At 42.0% G+C, this 11,866-nt stretch overlaps 2 protein-coding genes across 10 annotated transcripts; both read left to right on the top strand.

Moving 5' to 3' along the window:
• Positions 1 to 2,193: 2,193 nt before the first annotated feature.
• Positions 2,194 to 5,250, top strand: pycr3 (pyrroline-5-carboxylate reductase 3). 3 transcript variants are annotated; one of them, XM_027000534.2, is made up of 7 exons: positions 2,194 to 2,365; positions 2,489 to 2,579; positions 2,908 to 2,972; positions 3,299 to 3,478; positions 3,597 to 3,809; positions 4,404 to 4,496; positions 4,597 to 5,085. In XM_027000534.2, exons 2-7 carry the CDS (start codon positions 2,495 to 2,497, stop codon positions 4,777 to 4,779), a joined length of 819 nt encoding a protein of 272 aa, XP_026856335.2. In that variant the 5' UTR covers positions 2,194 to 2,365; positions 2,489 to 2,494; the 3' UTR covers positions 4,780 to 5,085. The 3 variants fall into 3 exon arrangements, with proteins under 3 accessions (XP_026856335.2, XP_026856328.2, XP_026856342.1); XM_027000527.2 differs by having other exon boundaries at positions 4,401 to 4,496; XM_027000541.2 differs by lacking the exon at positions 2,194 to 2,365 and having other exon boundaries at positions 2,552 to 2,579; positions 3,296 to 3,478; positions 4,401 to 4,496; positions 4,597 to 5,250.
• Positions 5,251 to 5,394: 144 nt separating this feature from the next.
• Positions 5,395 to 11,537, top strand: eef1db (eukaryotic translation elongation factor 1 delta b (guanine nucleotide exchange protein)). 7 transcript variants are annotated; one of them, XM_027000466.2, is made up of 12 exons: positions 5,395 to 5,416; positions 5,558 to 5,665; positions 6,457 to 6,516; positions 7,064 to 7,962; positions 8,357 to 8,471; positions 8,573 to 8,647; positions 8,886 to 8,954; positions 9,459 to 9,543; positions 10,217 to 10,323; positions 10,432 to 10,629; positions 11,109 to 11,303; positions 11,414 to 11,537. In XM_027000466.2, the coding sequence occupies exons 4-12, from the start codon at positions 7,067 to 7,069 to the stop codon at positions 11,450 to 11,452; spliced, it is 1,779 nt and encodes a 592-aa protein (XP_026856267.2). In that variant the 5' UTR covers positions 5,395 to 5,416; positions 5,558 to 5,665; positions 6,457 to 6,516; positions 7,064 to 7,066; the 3' UTR covers positions 11,453 to 11,537. The 7 variants fall into 7 exon arrangements, with proteins under 7 accessions (XP_026856267.2, XP_026856277.2, XP_026856294.2 ...); XM_027000476.2 differs by lacking the exon at positions 5,395 to 5,416 and having other exon boundaries at positions 5,441 to 5,665; positions 8,576 to 8,647; XM_027000493.2 differs by lacking the exons at positions 5,395 to 5,416; positions 8,886 to 8,954 and having other exon boundaries at positions 5,444 to 5,665; positions 8,576 to 8,647.
• The last annotated feature ends 329 nt before the right edge of the window (positions 11,538 to 11,866 follow it).

Below are 11,866 nucleotides of genomic sequence, written 5' to 3'. Positions count from 1 at the left end.
ATCAGAATCATGAGAAAAAAGGTTATTGGCACCAGATTTGGGTATATGAGATGGTTTGAGTATTTCAGTGACTGCTGTTCTAGGATGAAATAACCTCAGATGTGTTTATGTTGACAGGAAGGGTTATGCTAACTCAAATGGCCACTATTTTTGTGCTCACTATTAAGTGAGCACAAAAACATCACAGGACATACAAGCTATTGAACCTTGAGGAAGGTAGGCTATAAGAAAAGCACATTGCATTGAGTTCTATTCCTTTCAGCTATCTGAGGCACCGACTCTCCAAAACTAGACGTGAAACTTGGAAACACATTTTCTGGTCTCTGACAGAGGTGTGTATAATTTGCCAAGCAGGTGTATGTGTTTGCTGAAGTACTGGCTGATGGAGCTGTTAAAATGGGAATTCCCCGTGAACTTAAATTGTGTTTTGATTTGCAGATGGTGAGGTTAGAATTTATTTTTAATAGTGCTGAGAGAGTTTTCTTGGCACAAATTGAGCCCCCTAATACCAACTTGTTTTAATGCCTTGTTTTAATGCCACGGGCTAACTATTTCTGATAACTTTATATCGACATGTTATCATTTAACAACTACAAGTGTGATAATGTCACAAAGCCTGAGTCATCTCTGACTGATTTTGTGATGTTCTTCAGTGGCCTCCCGAGTCACCAGATCTGAATCCTGTAGAGCACCTTTGGGTTAGAAAAGGAAATTTGCAGCAACATGAGTGTGCAGCTGATAAATCTGCAGCAATTACATGACAATGCACTTGTCACTATGGACCAAAATCATTAGAGATTGTTTCCAACTCATGGAACATATGCCACATATAATTAAGACTGTTCAGAGAGGAAACTGGGGTCACGCCCATTTTTATTAAGTTCCTAACGAAGTGGCGAATACATAAATAAAACCTTGATCACTTAAAATATTTGTCCTGTAATGTGACTGTTAATGTGTGTGGTTTTATGTCTGCATTTACCTGTTGTCATTCGCTTGGGGATTAGATCACAGGCATTCACACAGAAATCAATTTAATGCCAAATGATTCGCAGATTACCACAACTGTTTTGAGAAAGCATACCGTATTTTAGTTACTTTGGCTGATGCAGACTGTCTGGCCATACATTAAAGATGGCATTAACTCAGAATATCTTTTGTCATCATCATTTTTGTAGTTTTCCCTTTCACATCTCTTTTCCTTGATTACGGCACATACATGAATAGAAAGCCTTTGTATATGGAGACACACATACATGGAGTGGCTGCAACAGATATCTGGAATGACTACGTCGATCTCAAACCAGAAGAGTACAATCCTAGGAACAAATAATACTGTGCTGCACCCTCAAACTCGCAGGATACACAAACTATTTCAGGTTAACAGAAAATAAATAAATGAATAAATTGTGTCAATAAAAGTGGCCAGCTCACAAACTATGGAGGTATATCAGTACCAAAATTAAAATGAACATGTAACACGCAAAATGGCAATGTAATCCTACATTTAAATTTAAATATTCCCTTCATACATGCAAGTTTGAACTCAAAATTAAAAATATTCTAATGAGCTTCTCAACCACCATCTTTCAAAAACGTCACCTGTTTTACTCAATATGCTATAGCCCCATCCTTATTGGCTGGCTGAGGTAGAAAACTGTGGAATCAGATTGGCTGACTGAGGTGAAAGCCCATGAAGATGAAAATATAATAATTTACACTCACATTTATGGAATTTAGCAGACGCTCTTATCCAGAGCGACTTATAAAAATGAGACAGAGTCGTCCTTCGAGCCTAAGGATTACTTTAAACCTCTACAGTCCTCCGCTCTACCAACTGAGCCATCGAAAGTAATTTTGACGATTGTCGAATATTAACTCAAATTGTGAAATACATTTTAATTCAAACAAAGCTACTCATAAAGCATCCCAAATGTCTGTGTAAATGAAATATCAAAAGAAGTCAACAAAATTGAAAATGTAAATGGAATTATTTAATTTTAATTTTGAGTTCAAACTTGCATGTATGTTTGGAATATTTACATTCAAATTTAGGATTAGACTGCAATTTTGCGTACTTTATTTTCATTTGGTACTGATATGCTTTCATAACATCTGCTCAGATTGATACTACAGATTGCAGTTTTTGGCTCCTGTACAGCAGGTGGCGATGTCTTCGCTGTTTGGTTTCGCAGAAGAAGAATGCTGTGCGTCAATTCTGTCCGATAATTTTTTTTCCTCCTGTGTAACTACACATTATAGCATAGTTATTCCTTAAGACTTTATTATTATTTTTTACACAGAAGAGTGTACATTACAACAAACAGACACTTTATAAACATCTACTGTTGTAAATACGCTAACGGTAAATCTTGATTTTGCATTTGACAATCAACAGTAACACTCTTGGCCAACTGTGCATGCGGTCAGATAGAAAATATGATAAAGGTTAGCTGAAAATGTGACATAAAAGATACTTTTTCTTCAGGATACCATGGACGAATTGCATCAGTTGAAGATTGGGTTTATTGGTGCAGGAAACATGGCTTTTGGTATAGCCCAGGGGATCCTTAAATCAGGTAATGCTAGCTAACCTGTGCATCTAATCACCTTAGTGCCGTATGTATCTCTGTTAAGAAATTAGACGCTTAACAGATGCTTAATTAGATTGTTTAACAGAAAAACTGATAAATCATGCGCTCACTTCTAAACGTATGATTCACAAGCCAGCTAGAGAACATAATCAGTTATGAAGGGAAACTAAATCAGGAATGCTTAAACGACTCGATCACCTATGTCTTAGATTGTAGTCCCCCCAAAATGTATAAAATATACTTTCATATTATTTTGTAAGAACCATGCTGGGTTTTTTTTTATCCTATGTGTTTGTTTGTTTTTTATTGCTAGACGAAGTTGTCCCCTCTAACGTGATAGTCAGTGCTCCATCCAAAAACAATTTTCCTCGTTTCCAGGTATATCACACATGCCTGAGCACACACCTGTACTCTGTGCATAAACATTAGAATTATATTGTTTTCTGATTTTCAAGGTATGAGGGCCAGTTTTAAGGTGTCATTACACATATTTTATATCTTTAACAGTGATCATGGATTCCAGATTAGTGATATCAACTGGTCAATGCTAGCTTTCTCAGTCCAGTCTGAGCTATTTTAAGCAGATGTGGGAAGGTGTTCTGTGATGTAGAAGATTGTCTTTGAAGATTGCCTTATCTCTTTAATGATCTATCTATTCCATATTTTGGCATCCAACATATTTGATCATGTGATTGTCCCAGTAGGTCATGGGAGTTGCAGTCACACACTCAAATGAGGAAGTGGTTCAGCGCTCACGTCTGGTCTTCCTTGCAGTCAAACCACACTTCGTCTCCACAGTCCTTAATAGTGTCTCAAAGCATGTCACCCCACAACACATCCTTGTCTCCATGGCAGCTGGGATCACCCTGGAAACACTTGAGCAGGTATGAAAGCATGTCATTTTACATGATTATTTCAGTGACCTGTTCATCACTACTCATTGCACCCTTTGTGTCACTGGACTGTGCTTCAGTCATCATTTCATCTTCTTTCTCTTGGTAGCTATTGCCGGGTGGATTGTGTGTAATGCGCATGATGCCAAACCTTCCGTGCATGCTTCAGGAGGGAGCTATGCTCCTGGCCTGTGGAGCAGGGGCCAGTCAGGAGACAGGAGCTCTGCTAAAGAACCTCCTCTCACCCTGCGGATTGGTGGAGGTGGGGCCTGAAGCCTGGATTGACGCCCACACGGGCCTGAGCGGTAGTGGCGTGGCTTTTGTGAGTATGATTGCTGTAGTGTGTGGAACTAGAGTCTAATCATTATGAAGCTCACATGAGGAAAATATTACACTAAGCAACAAAACCTGAACTCTTGTTTCACAAACTAAAATAGTACATTTACTATTATAGTACTTTTTATGATTAATTTGAAACTGTTTTTAGAATGTCACGTGTTTGAGTGAAAAGGCCATTAATTTTAACATTAATTATATATTGTTTATTTAAAAATTTAAATATGCACAAACATACTTCTAAAATGTACAGTATATGAGTTGTGCCTGTCTCAGGAAGGTCCCTCTTCAGTGTCCAGCACAGAGGGGCTCCACTTTCCTTAGTAGCTCTGTTCCATACTATACATAATGACATGAGTATACAGGAACCAAAAAAAATTATGGGTGATCAAGTGTGCAAAAGTACATAATAGATATTTTTAGCAGGAAGCAAAATAATCATTGACCATGTTATACTATAATGTTTATATTGTTGTTATACTATAATTGTTATATTGTTCTAAAGCAAATAATAGAAGCAATCCAGGGATACTAGCATGTGCCATGAGTTTGACAGAGGTGTGTATGATTTGCCAAGCAGGTGTATGTGTTTGCTGAAGCCCTGGCTGACGGAGCTGTTAAAATGGGAATGCCCTGTGCACTAGCTCAACGCATAGCAGCCCAGACTATACTGGTATGCTTGTGTACATCCACATAAGCAAAAAGTATCATAGAAATACAGTAAATGGAGCAGATTGTTTGGTTACTAATGAAGCACCGCACTGGACCGGCAGGGTGCGGGACTGTTGTTGCGTGACGCGGGGAAGCACCCAGCACAGCTGAGGGCAGAAGTATGTACCCCTGGCGGGACCACGGCGTATGGACTTCACGCACTGGAAAAGGGGGGGCTCAGGGCGGCTACCGTGGATGCCGTGGAGGCAGCCACGGAAAGGGCACGGGAGCTGGGGCGCAAGTAGCCAAGAGGCAAGGAACAGGTGGAGCAACATGCCTGGAGAGGGAGTTGTGCAGAAGTGAGATAACAAAGGGAGAGACTGAATAAGATGCTAGTGTGTGAGGAAGATGGAGGTAACGTAGGAGCATGAATGTTTGAGGCCTGCATGACAAAAGGTACAGGCAAGAGGACAGAAAGGCAGTGAAACAAGAAATGTGGAAATTGTTCTGTTATCTATGCAGAATGTCCAATCACACAAGAAATGAGAAGTGTCATGAGATTGCATATCCTGTGCACAGATAATGCAGTTCAATTAAATGTTCGCACCCAATCACATTTCTCCTACCTTTCTTTTTAAATAAAAGCGCAGTGCAGATATTTTTCCAAAGAGCGCTGTTACAGTGACTTATGCCTTTGAGAAAGTATACACATAAGTCAGAGGACCCAACCCATTAAAGTTGTGCATAATTACCTCAAAATAAACAGCTGCTGATGACGTGTTCTTCGCTTGAATTTTGTGTACAACGTAAAGTGCAATGGGCCCTCCTCGACCAGGAGACAAACCTGAAATGCACTTTTTAAAACGCATTTCCTGCTTGAATTGCGTTATAACTGCGCAGTCGCGGTGAAATCATGAGAAGGACTATACCACGTATGAGGCGGTGTGTAAAGCAAACACTAAATGTTGTTTTTACGACAGCGGTTCATGTAAATAACAGTATAGTTGAAAACATGATGTAGAAGCGCACGCGTGTCATATTTGACTATAGAGACATTTTTGATTTTCCGTTTAATTGCACCAGCCCCTGTAAACTGTAATGAGTGGTCACGCCCGGACTCCAAGCTCTATTCTGTAACTGTCTTGGTCAGGCTCGAGACTCCTGACTGGATTTCCAGTAAATCACCGAAAAGTGAGTAATGCTCTCCGTCATTGGGGTCGAGGGTATATCGTCAGTTTATATATCATGAATTCATGGTACTATTTGTATTTCCAATGTCTTAAGACAAGGCGGTCTCTTAATCCCAATTAATCTTGCCGGCATACTGAAATGTCTACAATAAAAGGAAACACCAGTTGGCTAACGTTAGCGAGCCTAAGATAGCTATGACGATGTCATTTTTTTTTTTTTGGCAAAAAAAAGATGAAAACGATAAAAACCTTTTTTCCCCTCAAGGAAACACCGTAGTGGTTCATGCATTTTCTTGTAACGTGAAGCGTAGTGTGACAAGATATTCAGATAACCTAGCTCTTCACCACTAAGCCATGCTAGCTAGACAGCTAGCATCAGTCAGCTAACATTCTCGGTTAGGTATGAAGGCAGAATGAAGGATTATTTCCTGTTTTAAACGAACCCCTACTTGCCTTTATTCTGACCCGCGAATATAATCACAACATGTTGTTTGGACATATAAGCCTAGCTGAATTTTTTATTCGCTAGTCTAGTAGCTACCTTGGGTAGCGTGATTGAGGCACTGGCGTATGTAGTTCCCATGTAGTATTTGACACACGTCAGTGGTTTCGTCGGTGACCTTTGGTTCCGTTAACTTTTTAACTTTAATATTCGAAATATACTATTTCTGTTCTCCTATCAATAAAACACAAAATCCAGTTTGATGCCTGTTTACACTTATTCTCAAACCGTAAAAAAATCAATTTCAAGTTGAAATATGATTTATTTCCTGATGCTGCCTGTGTGAAAAGAACAAACTAAATTCCCATTAGGACCATTTGTTTGGCTGTTATTGTTACTTGCTACCAAAGGTAAGTTAGTATATTTTGTCAGTATCTCTTCAACCTGTAGACTGCACATTGAGTGCATGAATGGTCAGAATGCTACCATTACATAATAACTGGCTGTTTAGGCCCAGATGTGTTCCACCTCTTCCCTTTCTCATTCCTAGTTCAGTAGTAACCTTGAGCTTCCCACTGTCTTCATGAGTTTGATGAGTTTGGTAATGAGCTGTGTGAGCTGTTAAGACAGGGAAAACTGGTGCAGGATTACTACTACACTGGGAGGCACCTTTTGTGTTCTGAACACTTCTTGCGCTTCTGTCACCTCTGCAATGCATCATATTTTTCATCTTCCCGCATGTCTTCCTGTCGAGGCAAAGAGCATGGAATCAACACATTGGAGTTACATTTCACAGCCCAGTGTCTTTGCATGCCTTCGCTTTGCCTGACTCTGCATATGTGCCTCTTGTTTTTTAAAAATCTTTGTTACTAATATTTTAGTGCCCGTCACTCTGGTTCTCTTCCCTCTCCTTCTGTTTTCTGTTCCTTCCCACTTTCCCTCTGTTCTGGACACAAGACCATGCCTCAGAGGAGTCTGGTAAATTGCGATGTGGATCAGCCCAAGATTTCTGCAAGCCGTTCTGACTGTGTGACCGCAGAGGTCACTGCAGGCCACCTGTCCAGCGGGGTGACGCAGGACCTACTCTCAGAGTGCGCTGCTGTGTGGTTCGACTGCAGCGTGTACGAGAGAGCCGAGAGCCAATACTACACAAGACTGCAGGAGCGTCAGAATGGAACCGCATCACCTGCAAGTACCTGGAACTCAGCTTCCCAGAGAAACAAGGGAGCCTGTCACCATGGGGATCAGGAGGCCTGCCATCACATGGTGCAGACTGTCTGGGTGAACAAGCCTCTCTTTGACCAAGCTGAAAGTCATTTTGTAGCTCAGCATCCCAAACAGGGAAATTCACTGAACACTCCAAGCTTTCTCCAATTATTACCTAATAGCCCATCCTCCAATGCATTATATGACGAGGGCTACTTATCCCAAACCCCAACTCCTCACACCCCTGCATCCAGACCAATAAATGGCCTGCCCTTCTTGCCTGCACTGCTTCAGGGGGTGTGGCTTCAGAAGTCTCTATATGACAGAGCAGAAGCAAGTTTTTATCAGAACCTGTACTGTGAGAATGAGCTCCACTGCAAGCCCATTGCTGTCAGTGAACAGCAAGCAGACCTTGAGAACATGAAGGGCACCCTACCGAAGGAAGCCAAACACGACCAAGCCGAGGAGGAGAAACCTCGTGATGCCGTCAAGAAAGAGTCTGGCACATTTTGGTGTCATTTCCTGCATGCTGACAGTGAAAGGGTGTGGCTAGACCGCAGTCGTTATATGGAGGCGGAGACTCGTTTCTACGAAACTATTGCAACCAAAACCAGCCAAACTGCTATAGGCCATTTTAGCTCATCACTGAAGTATGACTTGTTGCTCTATATACTTAATACACTCACAATAAATTGAACCCATATCACACACACATACAGAGCTCTCATTAGATTTCATGCAGTGACCTGACTCCCATTCACATTTTTCTCTTCTTTTCTCATTGATTCCTTTCCACATTACATACCATGTGACTTTATTCATTCTTATGTTTTGCCTCCCTTACAGCCATGTTCAGAAGTTCCTTTTGCTGTTTTGTTGTTTTTGTCATCAGTTTGTTAAACCTCATTTTCTCAGTTTATGTTTATATGGTTTGTTTATACCACTATGTGATTTGGATACATAGAGGTGATGCTCAAGACACGAGTATGCAGTGCCATTGGCTTATGTGGGTTTGTATCCAGTGTCCCTGTTCTCTGTGTGTAGAATGCCTGGCGTGGACTTCTTGGCGCACGAGAGGATCTGGTTTGACAAACCTCGGTACGACGAGGCTGAGCGAAGGTTCTACGAGAGGAAGAATGGCCCCGCACCCCCAGCACAGGTATGCTCACAGTCCACTCTAGCGTGTGTCTACACACACATTGACTCAAGAATTGTCTCAAGCTTAAACACGGTGCCTCCCTCACCTTCTTTTTAAAAAAGCAGGACTCCGGAGCAAATAGTATTCTCCAGGATATCGCCAGGGCACGAGAGAACATCCAGAAGTCCCTCGCTGGGGTGAGTGAGTTATGAACCACAACTGCAGAGTTAAATATGACACGTCTCTGTGTCTGCCTCTATGACCTTGTATGAGTGTGAGGAGGATGGGTGAAAATGTACTCGGCAGCGCGAGTGTGATTTGTCTTCGTCAGCACGAGTGTGAGTATGATTTGTCTTTGTCAGCGCTGTTTACCTTTGGCTCCCTCTGGGTCGCATGTTCTCTCTGCTATACCTTCACATGGCTTCTCTCCCTCAGTTGAAGACAACCTTAAGGCCAACTAGAAGCTCTGCCCATAAACCCCAAAACCCCTCCCACAGCGCCACTGTAAGTGTGTGTGTGTATATGTGAGAGACCGGAGTGACAGATTTACCTGTTGCCTGTCTGAGAACACTTGGTTCCCATTAAGTGGAACCTGTTTGTGTGTGCTGTGTTTTGGTTTCTGGATCCTCTTACCTTCGCCTCTTGTGCATGCAGTTTGTTGTTCATGCCCAGTGGTGCTGTATTGTGAGTTTTGCTCCCAGTAGTCACTTCACACAAGCCAAATTGAACATCCAAGAAGTGCTGTGCTTATAAAGAAGAAGAAAAACAGAAAAACAGATTTCTATTTAGTTGTTTATCGTAACTTGCCGTCTTTGTGTGTGAGAGCCCAATGTGTGTGGTGTGTGTAATTAGTTAATTAGTTTTCTTTATTTATACTGTGTGCATGTGTGTCTTTGTCTCCTTGTATTGCTAAATACAAAAGCAACAGGTAGCATTTGTTTATGCTTCAGCTATTGGAATTTGACCATTCAGTGACACTTTTTCAAGTGTGTGCGTCTGTTCATTCAGACTGCAGGAAGCAGTAGTGCTGAACAGGGAGAACTCCTCACACGGATGAAGAATCTGGAATTGGAGAACCAGAGTCTACACAAAGGTGAGGTGTGTGGGTGTGTATCCAGGTTCTGGTTCTCTGCTGTTTCTATTACACTATATGGCCAAAATATGTGGACACCTGGCCATCACACCTATATGGACATCCCATTCCAAAACCATGAATGTGAATATGGAGGTGGAGTCGCAGGCAAACTATGCTCCTGATCTTAGGTTTGTGTACAGCTGCTCGGCCATAGAAACCCAATTCTTGAAGCAGACTACGTGCAGTTCTTTTGTTACTGTTACTTCCAGATGCAGTTTGGAACTCTGTAGTGAGCAACTTAATGGAGGACAAAATTATGCACTTCACTCTCACACTTCATGGCCCTTCTCTGTGAGTTTGGTTGATCTGTTTAGTGGCTTAGCTGTTGTTGTCCCTAGACATTTTCTTTCGACAATAATAACTCTTACGCTTGACCACGGCAGATCTAAGGGGGCCAAAATTTGACTTACTTGTGGCATCTTATGACAACAGTTAAGTGGCTGAGCTCTCCAGTACACCCCATTCTATTACCAGCATTAGGTTCTAGGTATTGTACGCTTGCTTGACACCTGATAGCAGTGGGTGTGGCTAAAACACATTTAACTGAAATATTAGGTGGGGTGTCCACATGATTTTAGCCATAAGTGCATATCCATTCTCACTCTCTTTCTCTCCTGACCCTCTGGCCCAGTGGTGGAGGAATTGCGTTCTGCTCTTTCAAAACTGGAGAGTCGAGTGTATATCCTGGAAAAGCGGCCAGTGACCCCTGCACCAGCAGTTAATGGAACTGCTCCTAACGTGAGTAGACAAACAAACCTCGTGATCTCCCACAGACCAGACATTCCAGCATGTCCTCGCACCATCTATGCTGCTAATTGCTCACAGAAAGCCTCTCTGACTCCACAGAAAACCCCTCCAGCACATCCAGCAAAAAATGAAGATGAAGATCAGGAGGAGGATGACTTTGACTTGTTTGGCAGTGATGACGAGGTGGATGAGGAGGCTGAGCGGATCAAAGAGCAGCGGCTGCAGGAATACGCCGCCAAAAAGGCCAAGAAACCTGCCCTCATCGCCAAATCCTCCATCCTATTGGACGTCAAGCCTGTACGATCCCCCTGACTAGAGACTTTACACACCACTTTAGATGGTCATGCCCTTTAACATTTCTGTTCTGTTTGTCTCTTATTTGCAATTGATTTATTGTACATTTGTCGGTTTTACAATCAGTAGTCAAGAAAAAAGGATGGGAATGCCTGATTCAGGCAATCTACCTGGTTCAGCTCAACAGGAGCTTGATGACTGGGTGATGAGTTGAATCAGGTGTCCCAGAAAAGGGAAAGCACTGACCATTGTGTATGCAAGCAGTATTGATAAATTCGTACAGTTTCTGGCTTTACTACAAGGAAGTGACAAACTTGGCCTTCCTATGTGATCTGAGTCTATAAGATCAACAGCCAGTAAATTTTGATATCACATGAACACAGTTGACCAACCATGCAATCATGCACCAGATTATAGAGAGAGAGATTTGCCTTTTACTTGCCTGACCTCTCACTCCCTGTCCCTGTATGTGTGTTGTGCAGTGGGACGACGAGACCGATATGGCGAAACTGGAGGAGTGTGTGCGCTCAGTAAAAGTTGATGGGTTGCTGTGGGGAGCCTCCAAACTGGTCCCCGTTGGTTACGGTATTAAAAAGCTGCAGATCAACTGCGTGGTTGAGGACGACAAGGTCGGAACAGACCTGCTGGAAGAAGAAATTACCAAATTTGAGGATTACGTAAGTGCAGCAAAGGAATGCATATCCCTGCATGTGCCTATACATGTGTATATTTACATAATAGCACTGTTACTATCGTAGCCTTTACCAGAGCACACTTTTCTTTGCAGGTCCAGAGTGTAGACGTAGCAGCTTTCAACAAGATTTAAAGCGCTCTCACATACTGGTACTCTTTCACACATGCACTTCTGCTACTGACAAAATGACGGTTGACAATAAAGAGTTCTGACTGCACTTTTTCTGCCTCCCATTCATTCTTGAGTGTGAAGTCAAACATACTCCTACACGTCACACGTAATGTGCAAAAACCAGGCAGTCATCAACCATCTGGTGTATTCTGAAAACAGTAACGGGCAAATTGAAAATCTCATTGTGCTAAATGTTGTGCATCTTTAATCTAGTGTTCTGGGTGCTAAGATGCATGATCTTTGGCCAGTTATTTTGATTAATGTTGAAGCTTGACCAATAATCATGACTTTGGGGTCAACAATAACATGGGACAGGTTGTGTTCAATATTTAAAATGTTCAGCAGTATGACTTCATATTTGATCAGTAAGTTTTT

The sequence above is a fragment of the Electrophorus electricus genome, chromosome 8 (genome assembly GCF_013358815.1).
Source record: "Electrophorus electricus isolate fEleEle1 chromosome 8, fEleEle1.pri, whole genome shotgun sequence".
NCBI lineage: Eukaryota > Metazoa > Chordata > Actinopteri > Gymnotiformes > Gymnotidae > Electrophorus > Electrophorus electricus.
The sequence above is the reverse complement of the archived record's forward strand: the minus strand, read 5'-3'. Positions and strand labels throughout refer to the sequence as shown.

Coding starts and splice junctions, on each gene's coding strand:
- pycr3 (XM_027000527.2), top strand. CDS start 2,495: ATGGACGAATTGCATCAGTTGAAGATTGGGTTTATTGGTGCAGGAAAC. Junction 2,580..2,907: donor CCAGGGGATCCTTAAATCAG/GTAATGCTAGCT, acceptor TTTTATTGCTAG/ACGAAGTTGTCCCCTCTAAC. Junction 3,810..4,400: donor GCGGTAGTGGCGTGGCTTTT/GTGAGTATGATT, acceptor TGATTTGCCAAG/CAGGTGTATGTGTTTGCTGA.
- eef1db (XM_027000466.2), top strand. CDS start 7,067: ATGCCTCAGAGGAGTCTGGTAAATTGCGATGTGGATCAGCCCAAGATT. Junction 7,963..8,356: donor CATTTTAGCTCATCACTGAA/GTATGACTTGTT, acceptor CTCTGTGTGTAG/AATGCCTGGCGTGGACTTCT. Junction 10,630..11,108: donor TCCTATTGGACGTCAAGCCT/GTACGATCCCCC, acceptor TGTGTTGTGCAG/TGGGACGACGAGACCGATAT.